At 38.4% G+C, this 27,143-nt stretch overlaps 2 protein-coding genes and 1 long non-coding RNA gene across 5 annotated transcripts in view; 1 reads left to right on the forward strand and 2 right to left on the reverse strand.

Moving 5' to 3' along the window:
- Positions 1–632: 632 nt before the first annotated feature.
- On the reverse strand, positions 633–7,582 carry FAM111A (FAM111 trypsin like peptidase A). Its single transcript, XM_074371974.1, has 3 exons — positions 7,337–7,582; positions 5,546–5,662; positions 633–3,397 (listed from the first exon to the last, which is right to left on the reverse strand). The coding sequence occupies exons 1-3, from the start codon at positions 7,568–7,570 to the stop codon at positions 1,628–1,630; spliced, it is 2,121 nt and encodes a 706-aa protein (XP_074228075.1). The 5' UTR covers positions 7,571–7,582; the 3' UTR covers positions 633–1,627.
- LOC141578833 (uncharacterized) lies at positions 7,346–12,943 on the forward strand. 2 transcript variants are annotated; one of them, XR_012509583.1, is made up of 3 exons: positions 7,346–7,479; positions 7,580–8,198; positions 8,992–12,943. It is a non-coding gene; the product is annotated as an uncharacterized LOC141578833 (long non-coding RNA). The 2 variants fall into 2 exon arrangements; XR_012509582.1 differs by having other exon boundaries at positions 9,017–12,943.
- Positions 12,944–17,539: 4,596 nt separating this feature from the next.
- Positions 17,540–27,143, reverse strand: part of FAM111B (FAM111 trypsin like peptidase B) — a 10,982-nt gene continuing 1,378 nt past the window's right edge. Inside the window, exons 3-4 of one of the 2 annotated variants that reach the window (XM_074371973.1) lie at positions 26,500–26,612; positions 17,540–19,821 (exon numbers count right to left, since the gene is read on the reverse strand). In XM_074371973.1, coding sequence (XP_074228074.1) covers positions 17,701–19,821; positions 26,500–26,580 — 2,202 coding nt within the window. In that variant the 5' untranslated portion in view covers positions 26,581–26,612 and the 3' untranslated portion in view covers positions 17,540–17,700. Of the gene's footprint in view, positions 19,822–26,499; positions 26,616–27,143 lie in introns of both variants that reach the window. The other variant, XM_010956338.3, reaches the window with a different exon arrangement.

Consider the following 27,143-nt stretch of genomic DNA (forward strand, 5'->3'; position numbering starts at 1 on the left):
CAAGTTATTATAAGATCTTGAATATAGTTTCCTGTGCTATTCAGTAGGTTCTTGTTGTCTATCTGTTTTATATATGCTAGCGTGTGTATGTTAATCCCAAACTCCTAATTTATCCCTCCCCTACCATTTCCCTTTGGTAACCATAGTTTGTTTTCTATGTCTGTGAGTCTAGTCGTGGTTCGTAAATAAGCTCATCTGTATCACTTTTTCTAGATTCCACATGTAAGTGATATCATATGATATTTGTCTTTCTCTGTCTGATTTACTTCACCTTATATGATAATCACTAGGTCCATCAATGTTGCTGCAAATGGCATTACTTTATTCTTTTTATGGCTGAGTAGTATTCTATTGTCTATATATACCACAAATTCTTCATCTGTTCATCTATCAATAGACATGGAAGGTTGTTTCCATGTCTTGCCTATAAATAGTGCTTGTAAATAGTGCTTTTGTGAACACTGGGGTGCATGTTATCTTTTTGATTTAGAATTTTCTCCAGATATATGCCCAGAAGTGGGATAGGCACCTACTACTTTTAAGATGGTTTGGGGCAAAGCTTATTAGATCAAAAACTGCCCCTGTACACGGAGGGCAAGAAGAGACCAAAGAAAGAGGCAGAGCACTCCAGATTGATAGGTAGCAGTTTAATAAGCAAGGGAACTTACATATAAGCTTGGCTTGAGAGGTCATAAGATGGGTAGATCTTTGCACCCTCTTGCCAGAATTTTTTTTAATTGAAATATAGTTGATTTACCATATTGTGTTAATTTCAGGTGTACAGCAAAGTGATATGACTATTTTTTAGACTACATTCCAGTATAGGTTATTACAAGATATTGAATAAAATTCCCTGTGCTATACAGTAAATCCTTGTTACTTATCGATTTTATGTATAGCAGTTTGTATCTGTTAATCTCATACTCCTAATTTGTCCCTCTCTTCTTCCCTCTCCCCTTTGGGAACCATATTTGCTTTCTATGTCGATGAGTCTGTTTCTGTTTTGTATATAGATTCATTTGTATTATTTTTTAGAGTCCATTTACAAGTGATATCATATAGTATTTCAAAGTCAAGGCTATGTCCTTGGAACAGCTCTCTCTGTGGGAATGGTAGGCAAAGTGTACATTCCAAGGACAGAAGTGCCTCCAACTGCCCGGGTCCAGCTCGAAGGTCAACTGGTGGTTACTTCCCCTTGATTGCCTCCTCCAGCATTCTACTTCCCCTCTTGTGAAGAGCTCTTACAATCTCACACGACCCGCCCACCCTCTTCAGCAACGTGCCCTAAGCAGTCAGCAAGAGGTGTCCCTAGTATGGGGGTGCTATAAAGCTGGGCGGCTATCCAGCAGCACTGGAGGCAGCTACCACAGCAACAATACAGGCATTTGCAAGAGAAAACACAGGGATAATAGTCCAGTTCATCATAGAGTTGTTAAGACTAGTCTCTTCATGTGCTTAGAAAAATGCTTGGTGCATAGGAAGTGGTCGATAACATTAATTATTATTTTTTTTATGAGACTGACCATTGTGGAAGGTAGAAAACTATCATCATTGCTTATGGAATAACAATTCCATAGGTAATTCCCTTAAAGGTGGCAAACTGACTGAATTCTCACTGTTCCTCATCCTAAACACTCACCATTTCTACTTCCTGCAGATTTGTAAATACTTCTTCATACCACTTTGTATGGTTTTCCTTGATATCAGAGAGGATGGATTTCAGAGTAGAGCCGAATTCAATGATGCTAGAAAACTCACCTTGGTAGATATAAGGGAAGCCAGCAGTATGCATGGCCACCAATGAACCATTTGAATCAAAAACAGGGGAGCCAGAAGATCCCAAGTAAAAAGAGGTGTGATAAGTGATCAAGCCAGACTCTCGAATTGTTTCTGGGAAACTTCTTTGAGTGTGCATATGGATATACTGCATGCCAGGACTATAACTCTCTGCTTCCCTAGCCTGAAGACTTTCCTGATACGCCTCTTCACGCTGACCCTGTGGGATCACAGAACAAGCATCAGTAGACTTTGCCTGCCCATCTGGATGGCCAATAATATATATCAACCCACTATGTGGTGCAGGACCAATTCCATTGTATAATCCCACAGGTACTTGTTGTCCATAGGTCTTCAGTTTGAGAACAGCATAATCAAGATTTACATCAGATACCTCAAACCAAGGTTCAACGAAAAAGTAGTTCTCTTCTCTTTCTAGGAACTCCTCATAAACAAATGTCACCTTTACACATTGACCAATGACATGGGCCCACATACTTGGCTCTACTCCCTTCCCCACAATATCACTTATTACATGCCGACAAGTGAAAAGGTACAACCCACTAAAGACAAAGCAAGTGGCACAACCTGTGTTCCCATTGTTGTCCCATGATAGGAACCCAACTGAATTACTGAGATGAGAAAGAAGTTTGTGGACTTTAACCAAAGTAGAGTTTTTGGTCAGTTTCCCAAAGTTTGCTTTATGCAATTTAAATAATTGTTTCCCCTTTCTTATTTGCTTCTCTTTCTCAAAGTTTTCTCTAATTTTATCCCTTTCTCTTTTCAAACTGGGGTACTGGTTGACAATTTCTTCTATCAACCGAGAGGGGTTTATCACCTGTGACTCAGAATTCTGAGCAGCTGCTGCCACAGTAGCCACAGCAGCCACAGTAGCCACGGCAGCCACACTTTTCTTCTCAATGCTAAGCTGAAAGAGCTTGCCCTCCAGGTGATCAACCTTCTGTGAGCTTTCTAAAATGCAGTTCAGGTTTTCAATGAGTTTCCAATCATTATTCTCCAGAACGGGAAGAAATCTGCCATCCTCGCACAGAGCCTTCTTAATGCTTTCTCCTTTGAAGGCAAAGATGCAGAGTTTGCACCCATCTTTGTGAAGTTGCCCGCACTTGACAATCTTTTTCCTGGGGCCCTTCCCGACTGCGTGAATATAAAACTTGACGCAGTCATCAGTAGACATGTTGTTGTGCTGGCGGAATACCTGCTTCACCTCTTCCTGCTTTGCTTTACATGGACCAAAGGTGATTTCCACGTGGCAGCCTTCAGGAAAACAGCTCAGGGGCATTCCAAGGTTTAAGTATCCTTCAATTCCACTTTTGCCACATACCAGCATTTCTTGGTCTGGATGAGATTCCATTACTTCTCTGACAGCCTTGAGAGTGCTGAGTGCCATGTATAAGCTAGCCTTATTAGTATGCGTGAGCACAACTGGCATTTTTTTGTTTTTCTTGAGGTTTACATTCAAGTGAACATAAATTGTCTTATCTTGGGATACAGTCTGGTCTTTGGGTCCTTCAGCCTGGGCGTTGGCTATATTCTCTGAACTTTTTCTAGAGTCCGTCTTCATTTGAGAAGTACTGGGATTATTCTGCTGCTTTTCATTGACCTAAAAACAAATGTTACATACTTTAAAGCTACAAATGCAACCCTAAGTCTCTTGTTTTTCTTTTGAGCATGCCATTCACAAAATTTATCTGTGAAACTCAGAGCCAATCTCAAAAGGCCAGTGAATAGAATTAAATCGGAATTTGAGTTGGGATCCAAAATAAAAGCTGAGTTTCCCATCTCATCAGTCAGACAAGCTCTTAATACTGCTACACTAGTGCATTTTTTTTTTCCTGAGAAATATGAGGAAAGAGAGAATTTTTTTCCAGGTGCATCAAAAACAGAGATGCTGAAAAGTCTGCCAGCTCTCTCATAGTGTTACTTCAAGTCTTGTTTACTATTTTCAGCTATAAAAGTTTTACTTTTTTTGAGCATAGTGATCTGTTCTTAAAGCACCGAACTCAGCAAGAATAAGTAACCATGGTTTATTTTCAGGCATTAAATGTTAGACAAAACCATCATCAGTTATGTAATCATTTGGTCACAATAATATAGTTATTTCTAATAATAAAAACTCTGATTCACTTAGCATCTATCAGGCAAAGAACTCTATTTTCTCTATTATATCAATTAATCCCCAAATTCTATAAAGTGAGGAGGAATAAATATGGCCTCTCTGTCCTTTTGATGGAGAAACTGAGATACAGAAAGTTTTTCTTATTAAGTGCCTTTCCTATGGTCACATAATAACCAATGAATAAATTGAGTATCAGTACTCCAGTATTTTTTCCATTAGACTATATAACCTTTTTTGTAAGTTTTATACTCATGATTCCTATTTTTATAGGGCATTATCTTAAAAATCAGGAGTAGGGGAAGGGAGAGGAATTACAGGGGAGGGTTAATCGAATAGAGAAATTCAATAAAAATTTAAGAGCATCTGCTTCCTATGTCTAAAAGATATGTTTTCCCCAAGTCATATTCATTACGGCACAGGCATCAACAGATACGGGTTCATGTGCCAGCGAGGACACTTGCTACAATGGGAATAACAATGCCAGGATTCTTGTAAGGATTAAGTGTAACATCATGTGTGACAACGCCTAGTACAATGACTGGCACATAGATAGGTTAACTTTTATTTTCCTTCTTCGTAATGGTACTAATATTTTGGATCCCGAAACGCCAAAACAAAAGAGAAAAAGGAACAAAAGGCAGTATAAATGTACTCTGGGCATACATACAGACTCTCAGAGAACCATCCTTTCAGCCTAAGGCTGTCAGAAGTGTCACACACCCCATCGGAACACTGTAATGGATTTCTGACTAGTCAAGAGATTCTCGGGCAGATGTAGACACTTTCAAGAGGGACCAGGGCAATTAGCTTGCTCTGTCATGGAGTAGGGCAGAGGGAAACAGAACTAGGTTGGTTTCGGCTTTTCTAAATACTCACATGTTCTAGTTAGGACTAGACTAAGAGAAAAGTTAAAGGCTTTTAAGTTGCATTTTCAAATGCTTACCATTTCTCAGCCTTCTTGTTGATTAATTCAAAGAGTATTTTAAGACTCATGAAAGGAGATACTGGTTTGATAGGATAACAGTGCCCCATTAGTCGAAAGAGCCCCAACTTAATGTCAGTCAACACTAGTCCAAGTATTCATTCCACTTCTGCCTTAAGCAGCAACTCAGTCCCCCTCTCTCCTCGTAAACAAATTGAGGAGAATAAAACCCTCCCTAACTGCCTGGCAAGGTTATGGTAAGAAAAAACATTAAAAAAATTGTTTTATAAACTGTAAAGCGCCATACAAATGTAGGTTGTTATTGTTACTGAATAAATAGATCAACCATGTTTGGGATGGTATATACTTTCATGTCATGAAATAGCATTAATTTTGCTTTTATTCCACAGTTTACTGTAATATGTTATATTTGATTTTTTGGTTGTTGTTTAGAAGGTGTTACAACAGATTTTATCAAAGTCTGCTTTGATACGGCTAAGAGTTTTATTAAAATTCCTCCGTACCATCATCCCACCAAAATAAGAAGAATAAAATGGATGAGACAGACTTTAACTTATTTACTATTCCCTACATAATTTCCCTACAAGAAAAATGGCATAATTTCTTGACAGGAAGGACTGTAAAGCCCAGTGTCAAGGAGGGTTAAGCCTAATACTGGTATCTTCCATAAACAGTATTTACAAACATACCTTAGAAAAGTAGTGCTCAATTTTCTTGCTATTCTTTTCATATGAGTCCTTCTGTGGCCTCTGCTTCTTAGAGCTCATGATGGCTTGAAGATGAACGTCTCTGTATTGGCTGAAACACTAATTTCCAAAAGGTTCACGTTACAGCAGTATCTTCATAGCTACCATTACTCGTACAGAGGATCAGATTAACAGGGACCCCATAGCCTGCCTTTCCCCTTGCCCTCCAGCATCGCTTTCCTCAGAGATGTTAGTATAGCATGTAGACAGTTTATCCACTAATTATAATGATCTGAACCATATAGATCAGTATACTAAATACTTTACAAAAATTACCTCTAATTTCCAGTGCTTGCTTATATACCACGTAGGTATACCTGCATTTTGCAGATGGGCAAAGTATAACTCAGAGAAAACAGGTGACCTGCCCAAGGCCAGGGCTACATGGCAGGGATGCAATTCAAATGCAGGTATATATACCCTACAGATGGATCGTCCAGTTGGAAAATTCAAAAAATGTTTTCTAGATACATTGATGTTAAAATCTGGCCTCCATTTAAGATGGAGATGATACAGGGATGATATAATTATAGGGAAACAGATGGGAAAAGAACTGGGTAGGACCATGAAGACGAAATAAACTTGAAGTGGGAAGACAGTGAGAAACTTTAGTTGCAGCTTTAGTTTTTTGTTTAAAGAGGTACTTCCCCATCTAGCTTTCTTCTGATGGCTCCCCAGAAGAGAATGAACAATGTCAATAAAAGAGTGAAATCTTCAACAGTGATAAATACCACTAGAACGAAAGCCGTGGAGGGTAGCAGCCATCTGTCTTCAGGATCCCAGCATCTAACACAAAGCCTGTCATAGAGCAAGCCCTCCGCAAAGATACGTTCAGTGAATGAATGGTGTGTGCAGATGAGGAATTATGTCCTATTCTAAGTGCTTTTCATAAACCACCTCATATAATTCTTCCAACCCTGGGAGACAGGTATATTATTAGCCCCATTTCACTGATAAGGAATTTGAACACCCAGACAGATTAAACTATCCACTGAAGGTCACAAAGATCCAAAGAGAATATTTTTGATGACTTTTGATTATGAACGTTTTCACATAGAGAAAAAAGAGAATAGTATAATGAGCCTCCATATACTTACCACATATCACTTATTACATGGGCAATGTGCTTATTCTGTTTTCCTTTTTTTCTTGTGCAAATTTACATCATCTTTTCATTTTACTACATTATTTTACAGTTAAGAGACATCATGCCATTTTAAGCTTAATTATCACTTTCCACCTCTAAAAATTTTGGACTTTTTCTTATACCATCACAATACTAATTTATTCAGACCAAGATCCAACTGAAGCACATAGGTTGTCTTTATTTATTATGTCTTTTGAGTCTCTTCTATTCTAGAAAAATCATTGATTTGTTGAAAACAACAAAGAAGTTGTTTCTAGAATGCTCACCTCCTGGGTTACTTCTGCACATTGTTGTTCAGTTTAAGCTCTAGTTCCCGAATTTCTAGTCAAGTTAGTTACCTAAAGACTATGCTTATTGAGTTCACAATTTGACAATGGGGCAGGAGCCCCGTCTCCGTCATTTCCTGGGAACGAGCTTTCAGGGAACTCACTTTAGCCTGTTTGAGCCTTAGTTTCCTGTTTGTAAAATGAGAAATGATTCTCTCCCCGCTCCCTCCTCCTCCCTCCTCTCCTTTCTCCCCCTCCTCCGTCCCGCCTTTCTTTCTCTCCCTCCTCCCCCTCTCCTCCACCCGCCCGCCGTGCGCTCACCGCGCCGCGCGCCCCTCGCCCTCCGCCAGCGCCCAGCCCAGGTGCAGGCGGCGCGCCCGAGCCCTCGAGCAGCGAAGCCCGCCTCCCAGCTCCGCACACGGCTGGCCACGGAGAGCGCTCCCACTTCGGCTCCGACCGACCAGGCAAGAGGGAGGTGGGGATAAGAGTTGAAAAGCCCGCCTGACTTTTAGGAACTGCCCCGCCCTCTGGCCCTTTGGAGACTTTCGTTTTCATTTCCTCCAGGCTCCCTCCAGCCTACGCCCTTCCACTCCTCCCCACCGCCATCTCTCTGGGTTCTTTTCTTCGGACAACTGGGAAAGCAGGAACCTGGCTGCTGGGGGAACTCCAGAGTGAAATACTCATGCTGCGGTTGTTTCGGACGGTCCCTCCAGCCTGAAACAAAACCTTCTGGACGTCTTCGTCCCCAGGACTGGCTGGAGAAGCCGACTTAGCGCAGCGTACACCTTTTTCCTCTACACAAGTACAACCACAAGTGACAAGGATAGGGACACACTGTAGTGCTGCTGCTAAGGCAGATTTTCACCAAGCATAAGAGCTTTGAAAATTTGCATCAGGTAAGCAAAAGGATTCCTAAAAAGGTTTCTTTACTCCCAGGGGCAAAATAAACTCATCACCTGGGGAGTTTAACAAAGAGAAACTGGAGTTCAACCTAATATAAGATTTACTTCCTCTACCTTTGCGTTCAGAGAGTGCCGGAAGAGAAGGTTGCAGGGACCTCAGAGGCACACAGTGATTCTGGCTTGAAGGTGTTGCTGCAGCAGCAGAAACTGCCTAGGTCTTGCTGGGACCTCCAAAAATGTCAACTGTTGGCTCCCAGAAATATCACCAGAGCAACCTGTTGGTAAGACAAAGCTAAGAGGAATGCTTACAGAGGTCATGGAGAGCAAGAACTTGACAGGATTTTGCTAGTGTCTCAGAGGGGACAGCAAGGTTGAGTTATTTGTTAAGATTCTGAAGTCCGGTTTAAGTTGTGTCTTTAATGTGGGGGATTGGTTAGGGTAAAGGAAGTACTGGGTGACAGTTTAGGATGTGGCTGTAACAGGGCAAGGATGCTCAGGCAAGGGTTCAGGAAGTCTTGGTATGTAAACTGTACTTTGATGTTTTCTTTTGAAGAATGATTGGGTCTTTGAAGAAGTTACTGGAATAAACAGTAAAGATATTTGCAGCTTTTATGTCACTGGGTAAAAGTTTCCTGAAACAGCAAATTAACCTTGATGAAAACAGTGACTAAAATGTAGTTAGCAAGTTATGTGAACCTGCCTGAGAACATAATCAACATTTGCCACTTAGAATATTTTATCTTGGAAAGAAGCTCACCCAGGAAAACACATTTGACATGGTTTGTTATACACAGAATTCAGAGAGAGAGGCTGATCTTAAGACACATTTTTACGAAGTTAAGGTTGGTTTTTACAAGACCCATCAGTTTTTAAAATTACAACGTCTACCCTTGGGCACAGCAAAAGTAATACACGTCCTTTTACTTTACTCTGTTCTTTTTACACGTCCAGGGATAGATCTCAGTTCCCCTTTCGGGAACAACAGTATCCAGGACGATGTTTTTTGTTTTTTGGTTTTTTTCCTTCCCCACCCCCTCTACCCAATCCTTAAGTTTTTTTCGAATTGTGCCTCAGCCACTGAATTTTCCCAAAACTCCAGATAAGCCCCAGGACCAAAGGTGAAACTCACCTAAGACAAGAGTCCGTCCGGAACCGAGCCGTCACCAGTCTGCGCTTGCGGCTTAAGGGAACCTCCAGCAGTCCCGCGCTCCGGGGAAACTGCCGAGGGAACTGCGCATCTGGCCTGAGATCTTGGCGTCCTTCTGCTCTCATTGGATAGCAGCTCTCCTGCCGCAGAAGCCGATTGGCTGCGCTCTAGCCGCGGAGTGGAGGGCGGGAGACGCTGAGTGTGCAAAGACCTTCCCGCCGCTGGTCTTGGACGCGGGAAGAGCGGGATTCGCTGCCAGGCTGCGCACTGCCCACAGTGCCAGCTTCAGCCCTCCTAGTCTTGAATAAGGGAAAGAGTCCCGGAAGAAGGGTCTCGAGCGCGGGGAAGGGGAGTCGGGGATCTAGGCTTTGAGAGGACGCGGGAGCGGGAGACACCAGAAACGCAGGAGGCGGCGCCGCTGCGGAGGCCTGAGCCCCGCGCGCTCGAGCGCGGGAACCGGTTGCACCAGTCGGAGCGCGCGGGCGGAAACCTGGCTCCCGGGTGCCCAGCAGTCGGGAGGAGGCGTGGAGACACTAGCCCGGCATTCTGCATTGCTCCCGCGCAGAGGAGGCACTGCGGGTGGGTGGGGAGGGAGGGGCTGGGGCGACTCGGGCCCTTCCCAGAGGGGCGGCATTCCCAGCAGCTGGGACTGGCCCTACCACTCTGACACTTAGGAAGAAGCCGCGAATGCAGGCCGAGTGAACGACCTCGTCATAAATCGATTCTCCAAACCCAGAAGTTTACAATCCAGATAAAGGAAATATTGTGAACTCCAGGTGTGTGCATCTCAAAGCTGACAATCAAAGAACTTGACTGGAAAGGGCTTGCAAAGGCAGCCTGCTGTTTAACGATCTGCATGGAGGGCAGACGTGCAAGTATTCCGTGCTGTGTTTGAGAAGGGCTCGAGGTCTCAACGGTGACAACTTTTATGCAGTTTGACAGAGGAATACATGATGTATATAAAGTGATAGGGTTGAGAAACGTGTTGGTAACTACAATATGTGTGGTAATTTGGGGGAACTGGCCTTAATCTGCACACAATACATCAGAAGTAGTTATTGCTTCCTCTAACGTCGGTTCTCTGAGTTTGGATAGCATAAGCTTTAAAAAGGCAGCAACGACCAAAAAAAAAAAAAAAAATTACACGGAAGTTTCAGCACTTACTATCATTCTCAATCTTTATAGAGGTTTCTACATCCCTAAGATTAGTGCATGCAATAATCACCAGACAATTAGTATTTGGCTGATTCTTTGGTTTTTTTTTTTTATTCAATGTGGATTCTGAAGCAGCAAACGTTTCAGTGACAAGTAAAAGGTAGTAAGGAATACTAGAGTTGAAATGCTGAACAAGCTGAGTTATCCTGTTTTGGAGAGCTATCCTGGTGACTTCCAAACATTGAACAGCATCCTATCTTTCTGACTTATTCATATTTGATAGACTTGTGAGATATTTCTTGGAAATTAACAAATGGATCTCAGAAAGCTATGAAGAAGAGTGAAATAATCCTTTTTGGAACAGACACTGGTATTGTGGAAGCCACTGCATGTGGAGTTAGTATGAGTAATAAGACCAAGAATGGCAATAAATACAAGTGGTTAGTCAACTGAGAATGTGTTTGTGCAGATGTGAATTATTTCCTGTGGTTTTCCCCTCCCTCCCTTCTTCCTTCTTTCTTCTTCTTTGTTTTTTTTTTCCTTTTGTATATTTCAATGTATAAACAAAGTAGTGATTTAACAGACAATAGGCTTAACACTTTCTAAGACATGGATGTTAAGAATTCAGCATGCTCATAAATTTTGTTTATTGAAATATTAGTGCCCAAGAAGATAATAAAAAGTTACTGTTACAGTGGGTATAAAATGTGTTCCTTTAACATCTATGCAATCGAACCTACTATGTAGCAAGATATCTTTTTCCCCTAAATCTTTTTATGTAATTTATGTAAATTTGGTAAATTATGTGTTGTCTTACTGGGGAAAGGATATAAAATAAATAATTCTTAAACCTTAAATATATTTGCAATAAAACACATTTTGGCTTCAGGTAATGGAAAATAAACTTTTTTTTGGATGAACAATTACTGTCACATTTTCCCCATTATCCTTTTATCTTTTCCATTTTCTTGATTTATATTACTGAAGTTCTTTACCTTAAAAAAACTAAGATTGACACTTCATTTTTGGTAGCAAACTTTGGTTATTGTTTTTTTCTTCAAGTTTCAGACAAAGTGAAGTCTTAATTTCAAAGTTACAAAACATAGCTAGAGAGATCTAAATCAAGAAATTTCACATTCTCAAGACTACAAACCAAACAAGTTGTAAAAAGCTATTTTTGACTATTACATTTATTTAAATTTGACTTTTTTTTTGGTTTTGTTTTCTAGAGACCAGAATGCTTATAATTACTATGAAACTCCTATTTTAAAAAAAGTAGTTTAGGTTCCTTGACAATGCTTCATCAAACAGGCTATTTCAAAATTCTTAGACCAGACCTACAGAGGACAAGGCTTTCTCAAAATTAGCCCCAAAGAGTTATTTTCCTCCACATTTAATATGCAGTCAGAAAATAGTTATTTTGGGGGAAACTTCTTCCTTGATGGGAAAAAATTAATTTTTTCAGGCAAAGTCAAACATAAAACAAATGAGATGAATTTTGATCCACGTTCACATATACCACTTTATTTTTTGCCTCTGGCTTTTATGTAGTTAAACAGTTAAGAGCAGAATGGACTTAATACAGTACCATTTTTATAAATAATTCCTGTGTTTATTATTCTGCTATAGAAATTTATCCTATTGTTATGTCAAAGTTTACACTCTTATCTGACTCCTTGGAAAATATGTAAATATAACTCTAATCTGGCTTTTCATAGGTTTATATGACTCTGTGGTCTATAAACATTAATTTTAATCAATCAGTCATATTCTATGGCTAATTTTAAAATGGGAAAAATATCAACAACAATACCCTTGGGTATAATTATTCTTTGATAACTGATCTATTTGTAGAATGTTTACTGCCATTTTTTTTTTTTTTTTTTACTGCCACTCTTGAATAGAAAACCCTGGCTAGAAGATCTTAATTAGATAACATAGAAGAAATTACATAAAATATGCAAAAGTATAACCTTATCTGTATTTTTTACTGTTATTTATTTATTTATTTATTTATTTTTGGCAAGGCCTTCTTGTAGGAAAAGATTGTATCATACAGGAAGATCCTTGATTTCCATTTTAATTCAGAGTTTATTTTAAAAAGCCATGACTGCTCTGTAAAAACAACAACAATTAAGTAAACAAAAATTCCATGTGCATCCTATACAAGTTTCTTGTTGTTCTCACTCATTCTTAATTCTTGAAAGCACTGTGAATAAATGCCTGTTTGATAAGGCAAAACGTGATCAAGTTCAAAATACAACTGTTCTTGGCACTTAAAATTTTCTTGTTAATTACTTATGCCGTAATTTTTAAAAGGGGAGAGAGATGTGGGATTCTTTGGCAAAGGCCACCTTGGCTGTCTGGCTGCTTTGATTGACAGGCTGATGCTTACGGTCTGTCCATGAAAGAAGTCCAGCGGATGTACAGGCAAATATCATCTCCTGGGGAACTGCTTGGAGCATCACTTATTCTTGGCACATGTATGTGCCTGTTTCACTTAATATTCTCAATAACCCTGTGGGGAAAGTCTGATCGTATCCCTCACTTCACAAATCAGAGGATTAGCAAATAATTGCCCAGAAACATTCTTAGGAAGATTTAAACTCCCATCTAAAACTAAAGGCCAAAGTCTCTTTATTGAAACATGGTTGCTTTTAATATTTCACTGCAAAAAAGGCGCAGTGGCTCACCTCATTCTACTTTTTTTTTTTTTTCAGTCATCCAATCATTTATTAACACATAAACTTGCAGTTACAATTTACAAGGCCCTGTGCTGGATTTTATAAAAGGTGAAATGTTGACAGGAGCCCTCCTCTCAAACAGGGAAGATGGAAAAGGTCCACACATAATATAATTTCCAACACACTTTCATTTGTTTAGAACACATGTTGATTCCTGCTTTGTACGAGAGATTGTGCTGGAAATTGGGGATACAGAGTTGGATGAATATGATGCTCACATTCATGGACCCAGAGCAGTTTAATACAATGTAGATTCTAAGCAGAGTGCTTTTCTAGGACACATTTCATAACCTATTCAATATATTAAAATGCACATACATTCCACATTAAATATACATGTTTGCTGTTAAAAGTTTGGTGGGTGGGGTTATAACTCAGTGATAAGTGCATGCTTAGCATGCACAAAGTCCTAGGTTCAATCCCCAGTACCTCCAATAACAAATAAATAAAAATAAATAAATAAAATCTTTAAAAAAAGTCTTCTAGATTAAAAAGAAAGTTTTGTAGAGCTTTGTGAAATTTTGCCTTTGAAAACATTTGTTTTGATTTCCTGGGGATTTGGAGAACCCTAATTCTATTTTTCGTATCTATTTTGGAATGTCCTCAGAGAACTGGATGTTGAGTGTGGGAAATTGTCCTCGAGTCTCCACCCTTCTTTTGCCCCGTGACTTTGCAGTTCCTCCTCACCTGATTAAAATCAGGCTGGACCACAGGACTTGCTTTGGGCAGCAAAATGTACATAGAACCAAAACGTTCTGGGCTTGGACCTAGGAGCCACTGTGTCTTTCTGTTTGCCTCTCTTGGGCTTTGGCCCTAGCCAGGAAAAGGGCATGCTCCTGCTGGTGAGACAGGAAGGAAGGAGTGAGGGCACAATCACTGAAGGAATGCCACAGTGATAGAACCAAGATGGCAGAAGATTTGACTTCCAGTAGACCTTGAGCCTCATTATACACTCATTGTAGTACACTAGTATACTAAATGGCACTCCCACAGGTGCCATGAGGGTTCCTAAGATGACCATAAAAGGTCAAAAAGTGGGCGGTGGCCCAATTTCTGGGAATCCCTACCCCTTCCCCAAAGTAGCTGGAATAATCCTCCCACTTGTTAGCCTATGAAGTTACCGAGCCCATAAAAATGAACAACCCTGCACCTCTTGGTCATCGCTCTCTTTGGCCTTTCGAGATGGCCTGCCTTCTGCCAATGGAGTGTTTATCTACCGCTTTGCCTTCTGAGTGAGATGGATGGCACTCTGCTACAGAGTGTGTATTTCCCTGAATAAACCTTCAACTGATTGAACAAGGCCCACCCACACCAGGGAGGGCAATTTGCTTTACTTAGTCTACTGATTGAGATGTTAACCTTACCCAGAACCAGCCTCACAGAAACACCTAGAATAATGTTTGACCAAATATCCAGTCACCTTGTGGCTCCATCAAGTTGACAAAAAACATGAACTGTCACACTGGCTCACACACATTTACTCTGATCTGAGGGTGATTTGCAGAATATGTGAGAAAGTGTTTTATGCAGAAAGAATTTTTAGAGTTTGCTAAACTCTGCCGTCAAAAACCAGAGAATACTTGTGGGAGTGGATATTAAAGGTTCTTAATAAAAAGAGGTGGAAAATGATTTTGACTTAGTTCTTTAAAGTGGTACACTTGGCAGAGAGTCTGCCTTCAGCATTCAGTTATAGGAAGCCAGTGAGACATACGCTAAGTTTCAAGGTGCTAATGCAAACAAGGATCAGATACTGGCCCCCCGGAAAGGATCAGATGAAAGAGGAAGCCCCAGCACCTCTTGGCCCCTCCTGGGAAGTATTCTCAGGCAAAAAGCCGAACTGAATATAATCAACCTTCTAGACCTAACCCCAGTTTACAGGAAATACAAGGTCAACAACGACACATTAAGTGACACCATAGGGATGAAACAGCAAAGTCCAGAACGTAGACTGTTCTACAGGACACGTATGACCCACTTTCTTCAAAAAATAAGTGTCTGGAAAAAATAGGGCGCTCATACACATTGAAAGTGACTTGAGACTCACACAACCAAATACATTGTGGAGACTGGATTCTGATTTGTACGATCCAGGTGTGAAACAAAAATTAACAACAAATTATAGAGAAGTCAGGGAAAGATATATCCTGACTGAAATTATCATTAAATTTTTGCAAGCATGCTGACAGTGGTGTAGTTATATTTTATATACATATATTTAAAAAAACTGCTTCGCTTTTTGACTGGGTAGTAGTTACTTGAATATATGTTAATAGAATTTACAGACCTATACACCAAGAAGGATGTATTTCACTGTACCTAAATCCTAATTTAATATAACTAGACATTAAAAAGAGAAGGAAATTGCCACAGGAAACAATGGACAGAAAAGAACACCTTGAAGGACCAAATCTATGGCTTTGAGGGCCAATCAAGGCAGTTTGAACTCCAATGAGCTGTAACCAAGAGTTCAACTTGAGTTAACCATAAATTGTCCTCCCTGCCAGAATAGGACACCCCAGCAATTCCTGCAGAACAGGATTTGATCATTGCTGTGGGATTGTAACTGCTGTATTTTCCACTCTCCCCTTTTCCGACTGAAAATGTGTTATTGGATTTTGGCCATACGCCACTATGGTATATTGGGTGTGTGAATAAGGTGGGGGGGGGGGAAGGGGGGAATGGGCAGATATGACTCTGGATCATGAAGTGCTGCATTCAGATGTGATGCAGAGAAGTGCGTGTTACCCAGAAATCCCGGACTATCTTGGGAGTGGGTAGGTGTGCTTCATATGCGGAAAGAAAGGTATATATAGATAATAGAGGGTCTAGACGGGTGGGACTGTAGTTAAGGCTACTTGGGTACCAACACCCAATATCCATTTTCCCTTTCTTCCAAAGTAATAGAATTTAGGCTGGGCATCTGGTCATCCAGAATAAGCGCTACATTTCACAGCCTGATGTTCTGCTAAGTGAGCTATGTGACCAAGTTGTAGACAATGGGTCTGAGCATGTGTGATAAACGCAGTTTTTCCAGATTGCGTTCTTAAGAGAAAGAGGTATGCGCTCCTTGTGCACTTTTCCTCTGACCCCCGGCTGTGGTGTAGGCATGTTGGCTGGAAGTTTAGCAATCATCCTGGACCATGTAGCATGTTGAGGATTGTGGTGTAATGTAACTTGATGGAAGAATCCTAGTATCTTGACAACCCACATCTCCCACAACCCCAGAAGACTATATGTTTAAATTATCACATGAGAGAGAAATAAGCCTCTCTCGTTTAAGCTACTACTTTATTTTGGAAATTCAGCAGTTGTTTCTACATCCTTTCTAATAGACAGGCAGATGTAGGGTTTCTGAACCAACAATTTCTCTGAGTCAGATTTCTGGCTTTCGCATGGCTGAGAGACCATCGTGTATTTGGAAAGTTCAATCAACTGCTAGTTGGTATGGAGGGTATATCAGAGATTTAACAGAAGGGGTAGTGCTGGAAAACCTTTAGGATGATAAAAGCAGTAGGATTCAAGGGGCCAACGTCAGAATTATTGAGTTCAAGAACACACCCTGTTGGCTGCCATCCAGGAATCAGAAAGCTGTTCCAAATGCCTCTCCACCCCATCCAAGTCAATGACCAGACATAGCACTGCTAATTCTGGGTGCTGATTCTGCTGCAGTTACTCCTGCTGTCATGAAGCTGATGACTAGACACTGACACTGTGGCCAACACTACTACCTCTAGACACTCACATTTCTGACTTTGTTTGCCAGAAGATGGAGCAGAAGATGGCCCCCATTTTATTTCTGTCTTCCAACTACCATGCAAGTGCATCTATTTAGAGGAATCTGGTTTATATCGAGAAATCTGGTTGCAAATTATGGGTGGAGATGTTTAGCGGTTAGCTCTCTAGACTTTGAACATGAGAGGCTGAGAATAGAGACTAAGAAATCATTACTTATATCTGCCAGAGAAAGGAAGAACTAGAGGAAAGAACTGAAAATCTGGATTTTCTATTTTTCTATTACATTAGAGGCTGATGTCACAGTGGCCTAGCAGGGGAAAAAGTATGATTGCCAAAGAATTTGGGGTTGTAGAAGAAGGATACATCTTTTTTCCTTAACTCTAAAGGTTTATTTCTCCATTATCTTGTTATGCAGAGAACAATAATCACTTCACCAGTTATAAGAAGGGAATGGATGTACCATCCTAGGCATTTAGAATGGCAAATACCCAACTATTTGTATGTGTAGAAGTGACCTAAGTATTTTTAAAAATTTTTTTTATAATTTTAATACAATTTTTTTATATTTATTCTTTTCCAAATTGAGTATAGTTGATTTACAATATTGTGTCAGTTTCAGTGTACAGCAAGGTGATTCAGTTATATATATATATTTTTCAGATTATTTTCCATTTTTATACAATTTTCAAAGGTTATGCTTTTAGTTATTACAAAATATTGGCTATATTGCCTGTGTTGTACAATACATCCTTGTAGCCTGTCTTACACCCAGTAGTTTATACCTCCCAACCTGAGTATTTTAAGTGAGGCTTCAGATCGTTTAAAAAAAAAAGCCAATAAGAAAAAAAAATCAATATTTACTTGAGCTCTAATATGTGTTTTGTACATCTACATGATTCTCTGAAAGCTTTCTAATTAAGAAGTAATATTCATTATACTTTAAAGAAACAGTCACAAATACTTAAAATTATTGGCGTATTTTTTGAAAGCAGCATCTTTTCCCTAATGTTCCATGGGTTCAATCTGATGACCTTGGAATGATGACTCTTGTTTGTTACATTTCTCTTCATTGTGGTTCTCATTTTTCTCTTCACTTAATACTTTGTACAAGCTTTCATTATTCTGTTTAATATCACGAAGGATTGAATCCATAGAATAGCCAAATTCAATAAGGGCATAAACCCAACCTTCATGTTCATAAAAATGCCCAAAGGAGTGCATAGCAACCAATTTACCATCTGCATTAAACACTGGGGAGCCAGAGGACCCACTAGAAAAACAAGTATCGTAACTAAGTGTGTCAGTGCGCCAAACCGCAGATGGGAAACTTCTTTGGGTAAACATAGGGCAAGCATTGGAAGCGGCAACCGTATCTGGATGTTGTTCTTGGTACCTCTCAAGCCGTTCCTTGAAAGGAATCACAGCACAACCATCTATTTTCTTGATCTGACCTTCTGGGTGACCAATTAAATAGATCAAACCACTAGATGGTTCAGAGGAAACTTGTCCAAATAGGCCTGGAGGAAATCCATTTCCATTTTCACTTAGTTTTAAAACGGCATAGTCTTGAGTTTCATCCGACACAGCAAACCACGGCTCGATGGAAAACCAGTCAACATGAGGAGGGCAGAACTTTTTATAAGTGAAAGTTACCTTTGCACATTTGCTTATTATATTTGGCCACAGACTTGTATGTGTGCCTTCTCCCACCATGAGATGTAAAACATGTCGACAGGTGAAAACATAACCATTGTTGATGACAAAGCAAGTAGCATTGCCTGTGTTTCCATTATTGTCCCATTTCATGAAACCAACTGAGTTACTAAGATGAATAAGATGTTCACAGGTTGCAACTGAAGTAGAATTTTTGGTCACTTTTCCAAAGTCCTTTTTATACCAATTGAATTGTTTAAACGTTGGCAGTTTTATTTTCCTCTGTTCTTCCCAAAAATACTGCCTCATCCAACGTGCATCTTGATTAAAATTTGGATATTGTTGCATTATAACTTGGTCCAACTTTTGTAAATTCTTTAGCCAGAGATTTGTTGCCTTCCTCTGGATAAACTGATTACTAACATATTGCATATGCAGATGGGGCCTTTGCCTAACTTGTGAGGCCCCCCCACTACATTTTTTGTTGAAATGATTATTATCAGAATGCTTCTTTTTAGAAATTATTGGATGAGTCTTATATTTAATATCATGCCCTAGACTTTGAGGTGGGAGAATTTTTTCTGTGTTGTGTTCTACACCTTCAGTCTCTCCATCTTTCTCTGGTTCATGGGCTTTGCTTTTAGACTGTATCAAATCCCGTGGACTGATTTCATCAGTGGCATTTTCATTTTCCTGTTTAATATTTTTATGGGTATCTTTCCTGATAAATGGTTTTTTAAAAATTTCCATTTCTAATTTTTTTCCAGATACTTCATCCACTGTGGACTGTTTTCCATGAATTTTGTTATAATCTTCTATTAATTTCCATTCAAATGTGTCCAGGTCAGAACGAAATCGGCCATCCTTACACAGGGCTTCTCTGATGGTTTCACCCTTCAAGGCATAGATACAAAGTGTACTTCCTTTTTCATGAAGTTCCTTGATCTGAACAATTTTCTTTAGGGTCTTCCCAATGGCAAAAACATTAAAAAGAATGCATTCACTGTTTGGATTTTCACATTTGCGTAATATCTGATCATCTTTTTCCTGGTTATTCCTACTCTGACCAAACCTTATTTTAAAATGGGAATCTCTAGGTAGGCACCTGAGAGGCATTCCTAAATTTACATATCCTTGTATTTTTTTTTCTCCATCAACAATAATGTTCTTATTAAAATGACTCGTCATCCTTTCACGGAAGAAGTCATTATCTCTCAGAGCTGAGTAGATATTCTCATTGAGTCCACCACGTGCCGTATACACACTACGGTCTGCCTTCCTGGAGCTTTCGTCCAAAGAAAAGGTGAAATGACATTTTTCATTGGTGCTCCAGTGTGGGTTCTGAGTTTCAGGGGATGTTTCATGCCTACTGACTTCACTTTTAAGCTTAATGGCGCTGATGCCCTCTTGTGTTTCGGACAAAGATGTATCAGCAGGTGTGCCAGAACATGTCTGCCTCATAAGAATATCCTTCAAAAAGGAAAGATTAAAATTTAATAAGATTCAGCTTTAATAATGTTTCATGTTTTTCTAACTATAAAATTACATTATGCTGGGCTGCACATGAGTTTATTATTCACTGAGCAATCTGCTGGTGCTTTTGCATGTTATTAAACAACCTTGGAAAACACAGTTTGAGGGGCTGTATGATATTCCACTATACAATAATATCTAATCCATTTTTTTTGTTGCTGGATATTTAGATTGTTTCCAGTTCTTTACCACTCTAAATATGACAAACTTTTCTATACATAAGAAATTTTGTCTGAAGTCTTAATATTTCCCTATGCTAGATTCCCAGCAGTGGAAATACTAAGGCTAAGATTATAAATGCACTTCACAGCATATATACTGGCAAACTGCTTTCTAGGAAAGTCACATCAACTCATCCTCCCTGCTCTCCCCTGTTGCCCAAGGAGGTCAACATTATGGTTAATTCTTCAAAAGGATTTCAGTACTAGTATTTTAAATGTTTGGCAATTGAGAGAGGAAATGCTATCTAGTTTGACTGTTTTTTAAATTTACATTTATTTACTTACTAATAAACCTGGACTTATTTAATGTGTCTTTTGGACATTTTGAACATCACCTTTCAATATGAAAACAAACATATGTATGTGTATGCATGACTGGGACATTGTGCTGTACGCCGGCAACTGACACATTGTAACTGACTGTAATTCAATTTAAAAATTAAAAAAAAATAAAATAAAACATTATCTTTCAAAAAGACCCATTAAATATTTACTGTTTAGTTTCTATCCTGTACATGGTTTCAACAGCACTAAGGAAAGATACTGAAGTGATTAATAAATCACAGGATTGGGTAGATACACAAATGTGTATTCAAAACATATACATGCACAATCAGTTGGCAATAGCCTGGGAAGAAGTTTTGATAATTTGATGGCAACACATTCTTTAGGGCCATACATACAATGTAGTAAAAGTGTAAGTAGCACACTCTTTAGATTTGTCTGTTTTTGATTTTACATAAATACATCCTACTGACTGTGTCTTCTGCAATTTGTTTCACTATTCTTTTACAATTCATTCTCATTGATGGAGTTTTATATTCACCTCCACAGTTAAACAGAATCCATTGAAGAAATTAAGTGCTTATGCACATGTCAGTTGTTTCCAAAGTGTTTTTTTTCCTACTAAAAATAGTGGTACAGTTCTGCTATGAATATCCTTGAATGTGTTTCCTGGTGCACATGTGCAAGAGGGTCTCCCAGGTACAGACTTCAGAGCTGAATTGCTCAACTTTAAGATATATGCATTCTCACCCTTATTAAATACTGTCAAGTTATTTACAAAATGGTTGTACCATCCCACACCTGCACCAGTGGGAAATGAGAGTTCTCATTGCCTCTACATCCTCATCAGAACTTGGTATTGCTCAACATTTTAATGTGTGCCAATCTTGTGAGTGCGAAATGGTATCTTATTGGTAGTTGAATTATTAATGAGGCTGAGCCCTTTCTTCATGCTTCTGACTGTTCATGACCTTTACCCAGTTTTCTATAAGGATTAGCTTTCCTTTTATTATTGAAAGTACTTTATATATTCTAGACACAAATTGTTTATTCACTATATGTTTTAAACATATATTCTCTGAGTTTGTGGCTTGCTTTTCCTACAGGGACAACTAATTGTCCCAGCACTACTAATTGAATTGCTCATCCTTTCTCCACTGATTGGTATGGCCAGTTTTGCCATATAAGATCATGGGCTAAACTATGTCCTGTCACAAAATTTGTATTTTGAAGTCCTAACTCCCAGTACCTCAGAAAATTCCCTTATTTGGAAGCAGGATTGTTGTAGATGTCATTTGTTAAGATGGGGTAATACTGGGATAGAGTTGGTCCCTAATCCAATAAGAATGATGTCCTTATAAAAAGGGGACATTTGGACAGAGATAGACACACACAGAGGGAGGATAATATGAAGAGACACAGGAAAAAGTTACCCATCAACAAGCCAAGGAGAGAGACCGCCTACAAATTCTTCCCTCAAAAAGATCACAAGGCACCAACCCTACTAATGACTTGACTCTGGATTTTGAAACTCCAGAACTGTGAGACAACAGACATCTGTGTTTAAGTCATCCAGTTTGTGGTATTTTGTTACGGAAGCCCTAACAAATTAATACAAATATATTTTCATAGATTTTATGTTTTTCTCTTTTCTCTCTGCTCTGTTCCAGTGGTACATTTTTCCATATCTGTGCCAAATAATCTTAATTACTACAACTTTATAGTAAGCATTTTTGTCTTATAGGAAAAATTCCCCTCACTTTACACTTTATCTTCAGAAATGGCTATTGGCTATTCTGCTCTTCCAATAAATTTTGGTTATCTTGTTAGGTACCAGAAAAATAAACTGTTGTACAGATGGCCAACAGGCACATGAAAAGATGCTCCACATAGCTAATTATCAGAGAAATGCAAATCAAAACTACAATGAGGTATCACCTCACACTGGTCAGAACAGCCATCATCAAAAAGTCTACAAATGACAAATGCTGGAGAGGGTGTGAAAAAAAGGGAACCCTTTTATTATTGGTGGGAATGTAAATTGGTGAAGCCACTATGAAGGACAGCATGGAGGTTCCTTAAAAAACTAAAAATAGACTTACTCATGATCCAGCAATCCCAATCCTAGTCATATATCCAGAAGAGATGAAAACTTTAATTCAAAAAGATACATGCACCCCAATGTTCACAGCAGCAGTATTTACAATAGCCAAGATATGGAAGCAACCTAAATGTCTACCAACAGATTATTGTTGGATAAAGAAAATTTGGTATACACACACACACACACACACACACACAAACAAGCACAATGGGATACTACTCAGCCATAAAAAAGAATGAAATAATACTATTTGCAGCAACATGGATGGGCCTAGAGATTATCACACTAAGTAAAATAAGTCAGACAGAGAAAGACCACTATCATATGATATCACTTACATCATCTAAAAAAAATGATACAAATGAACTTATTTACAAAATAGAAATAGACTCACATAGAAAACAAACTATGGTTACCAAAAGAGGAAAGGGGTGGGAGGGGAGGGATAAATTAGGAGTTTGTGATTAACATATACACACAACATATTTAAAATAAACAACAAAGACCTACTGTATAGCACAGGGAACTATATTCAATCTCCTGTAATCTATAATAGAAAAGAATCTAAAAAAGAATAGGTGTTTGTGTGCATATATATATTATATATATAAAACTGAATCACTTTACTGTACACCTGAAACATTGTAAGCCAGCTATATATCAGTAAAAAAAATTTTCCTATACGCAAAAAAGAGAAAGGTTAAAAAAAGAAAAAAAAGAAACTCTTGGACTTTTAATTGGGCTCATATTAAATCAATAAATGAATTTGGGAAGGACTGGCATTCTATTACTATTGAGTTTTCCTAGTCATGAATATCTTATATCTTGACATTGACTTAAGTCTCCTTTCATATCTTCCAACAAAAGTTTATAATTTTGTATATAAAGGACTTAAAAATCATTTCTTACATTTATTCTTAAGTAACGGGTATTTTTCTAGGCATCATAAAATAATTTTTGTGGTATATGCTTTCTGATTATTACTGATCAAGATAAATCCATCTTTTTGTAAGTATCAATCTTAAATCTAGCCAACTTGCTAAATTATAATCATTTCTATATGTGGTCTATAGATCTTTTTGGTTTTCAAAGTAGGCAATCAAATCTTCTGTGACTATTTTACAAATAGGCTTTGTTCTTTCCTTTTCAATTCTTAACTGTATTTTTATTTATTTTTCTTATCTTATTGTACTGGCTAGAATCAGCAGTATAGTGTGATGTAATGATGATTATGTAATCACCAGCTAAATAGAGTCAGTAATAATGAGCATTCCTCTATTCTCATTGATTGTAAAAGAAATGTTTCTAATGATTATTTAACAAGCTGTTTCCTGCAGGATTTTTGTTTCCAACATACATAAGGCATTCTCAAAACTAAACAATAAGAAATTAAACAAACCAATATAAAAATGAGCAAACTATTTTAATAAACACTTGACCAAAGAAGATATATGGATGGGATTGGGGTAGGTGGAGGACAAGGGTAAGCACAAGGGAAGTATTTAAGGTGATGGAACTGTTTTGTCTCTTGATTCTGGCCATGGTTACATGACTGTAGGTGTTTGTCTAAGCCATAGAACTATACGCCAAAAAAAAAAAAAAAAAAAAAAAAAACCACACTGAATTTTACTGTATACAAAATAAATAAATTAAAAGATAATGATAAAAGTTTGTGTTTCATGCAACCACTAAAGATAATCAACTTTTTGTTTTTGGTATTCATTTCTATTGGCTTTTAATGTACATTCTATTTTTTCCACTTTTCCTAGATTTATATTCTCCTTTTTTATTGCTTCTTTTAGATTCCCTTTTCTGCACATCATTCCATTTTTCCTCCAGACAATTTGGAAGTTTTACATTGTAGTTCTGTTCTGTAAGTGAGTGGCCTAGACTGGTACTATCTAATAGAATTTTCTGCAGTGATGGAAAAGTTTAACATCCTCACTGTTTAAGTGAAGCCACATGTGGCTATGGAGTACTTGAAATGTGGTCAATGCAACTGAGGATTCACTTTTTTCACTATTTAGTTTTAGTTAAGCTGAACTTGCAATTAAATGGCCACAAGTAGCTAACAGCTACCATATTGAACAGCATAGCCCTAGACATTTTAATATGAATATTTAACTTAAAGTTTAAGTTAAATCTTTCCTTGTAAATAATACAAGGAGAAGAATTTTAAATACTTCTTTACTTACAGAATAAAATCCAAATACCTAAACATGGAGGTCAAGAAAGTAAAACATACAGCAGCTATTTTCCAAAAAGCTATTCTTCCTCTCTCCCATTTTTTTATCAGTCATACATGTGTACAAAAATGAATTCATGCCAGTTCAGGAATAGATCTTGATTGTTTTAGGTGCCTCCTTAGCCACAAGGTTTGTACAGGAATGGTTGAGCTACTTAACTTAAGACAATTAGATAGCAAAGAGAAGTTGCCTCAGGGTAACAGGGTAGACTCATTATTTGGATAATGAAGAATGAACTTTGAAATTACTGCAGCTATAATGTCATTATGCAGAAAGCCAGCTAGAGGGGTACATGGGAAGCACAGCAACAGAGACTGAGAACATAAACAAGTCCTTGAAAATACTGTGTCCTGCTGAATTAAAGCTCAGCTGTACTCTGCACCTTCCAGCTGCGTGAACCGATGAGTCCCTATATTTTTCCTCAAGGGGTTAAAAATGCCTTTTTTTTGAAACAAAGCTTTTCAAACTAAATAAATATTAGCAAATAATGCTGATAAGCTTGATGAATTTCACCATACAGAATCTATCAGTAGAACCTTATTTTAGCACAGTGTTTCTCAAATTTTAATGTGTTTATGAATCACCCGGGTATCTTAAAATGAAGATCATGCAGATCTAAGAATCTGTCAGGTGGTATCAGTGCTGCTGGTGTGTGGACCACACTTTGAGTAGCAAGGCCACAGAGTTCCTTAATCTAGAGCAGCACTGCCTGGTGGAGCTTCCTGCAATGACGGAAATGTTCTATGTCTGCTTTGTCCAATATGGCAGCCATCAGCCACATATGGCTACTGAGCACTTGAAATATGGCTAGTGCACAGAGAAAATTAATTTTAAATTTTATTTGATTTTAATCTAATGAATACATTTTGTTATTTCACAATTATAGGATTTTTTTCCCCTGACAAAATAAAACATTCTCACTGATACAAAGCCTACTGTGATCTTGTACCGAGCTATCTTCCTAGAGTAATTTGCCTACCACATTCTTGAATTCTCCTTACATACCATCAAGTCTAGCTCTACTGCTCCTCAAATATGTTTTCATATGTACGTGACCGTACTCAGACTATTCCTCATGCTTTATCCATCTACCTGGTGAAATTCTGTTCATTCTTTAAGATCTTTCTCAAAAGATAGGACATTAATTTCTTGAGTGCTTAATTGCACTCTTCTCTGTACTAAAAACACTTGTTTAAATCTTGATTTAGTATTATCATTTTGAATATTTTGAGTAAAACAGTGTGTTGGTTACAAATCGGGTTCTAAAGTCTGATTGCCTGGGTTTTCAAATTCTTGCTCTGAAGTCCATTACTTCTGCAACTTTAAGAAAATTGAATTTCAGTTTCTTCATTTGTAAAGTAGAGATGATAATAATATCTATTGCACAGAGTTGTATTAAATATTAAATGAGATAATCCATTTAGGAAGTGACAAGCCGAATTCCAGGTCCACAGTAATTTCTCAGTGAACATTAACTACATTATTAGTTTTGCCCATCTCTATTTCCAATGGTATTAAGTGTCTATACTCTTAGTCACCTTGTTGTCTAACAAGGTACATTTTGCTTTGTTAATTCATACACTATAATTTTGTTTTAGACAAACACTTATATGTAAGATCTCCCAAAGTATATTTTAAACAACACAAGAGAAGAGGTTATAACTGCTATACTTTATGCACTTGTCCCCTTCCAGGATCCTAATATAGTACTGTGGCTGAAGTGTTGCTCCAGCAAAGAGTTGTTAAGAAGTGGACATACCTCTGAAATTTCAGGTCTGGTACTCTGTTCATTTTCCATAGCACTGGATGACTTGTTCTCTTCAGCCTTCATGGAATTCATAATGAGTTCTGAGAGAATGTAACTCACTTCCACTACTGGCCAAGACAGAGAAACAAAGATTGGATTTACCCTCCTACTTGTAATGACTAAAACAATAAAACACAAGATATGTGAAACAATAAATATCCACATACTGGCTATCAGGCAGGGCAGAAGCATGATCTCCAATCCCTGAGAGAGGGAAATCAGAGGTAAGCTAGGAACATCTAGCTTACAGTCTGGGAAGAGTTTCCAGGCTATATCTCAGGGAAAGGAGACACAAGCAGAGCCTGGCAGTTTCCCTGAGTTGAGAAGACAAATTAAGAGTCGTAGGAGACCTAGGTAGCTGGAGTTTGTAGGGCAGAGTACTAGAAAGCTACAGCTACCCAGATGGAGAGAGTGTCAGAGATCTGTAGTGGGTACTCCTGAAATTTCAGCTCTTAGTGCATGAGTGTGATGATGTTGGAAGCCAGGGAAGAACCACCCAAAGGGAGAAAATGGAATAATTCTGAGGTTCATACAGGACTGAGAATAGTTTCTGTTCCCAAAAGCCAAACTAGAAAACTTCATAATTCACAACCTAT

The sequence above is a fragment of the Camelus bactrianus genome, chromosome 10 (genome assembly GCF_048773025.1).
Source record: "Camelus bactrianus isolate YW-2024 breed Bactrian camel chromosome 10, ASM4877302v1, whole genome shotgun sequence".
NCBI lineage: Eukaryota > Metazoa > Chordata > Mammalia > Artiodactyla > Camelidae > Camelus > Camelus bactrianus.

What these genes read in the sequence shown, in the direction of transcription:
- FAM111A (XM_074371974.1), bottom strand. Translation starts at nt 7,570, where the DNA reads ATGAAAACGAAAGTCTCCAAAGGGCCAGAGGGCGGGGCAGTTCCTAAA. An exon ending in GGCGAGGGGCGCGCGGCGCG is followed by an intron (nt 5,663 to 7,336) that starts GTGAGCGCACGG and finishes TTTGGAAATTAG; the next exon opens with TGTTTCAGCCAATACAGAGA. An exon ending in TTGAGCACTACTTTTCTAAG is followed by an intron (nt 3,398 to 5,545) that starts GTATGTTTGTAA and finishes ATTTGTTTTTAG; the next exon opens with GTCAATGAAAAGCAGCAGAA.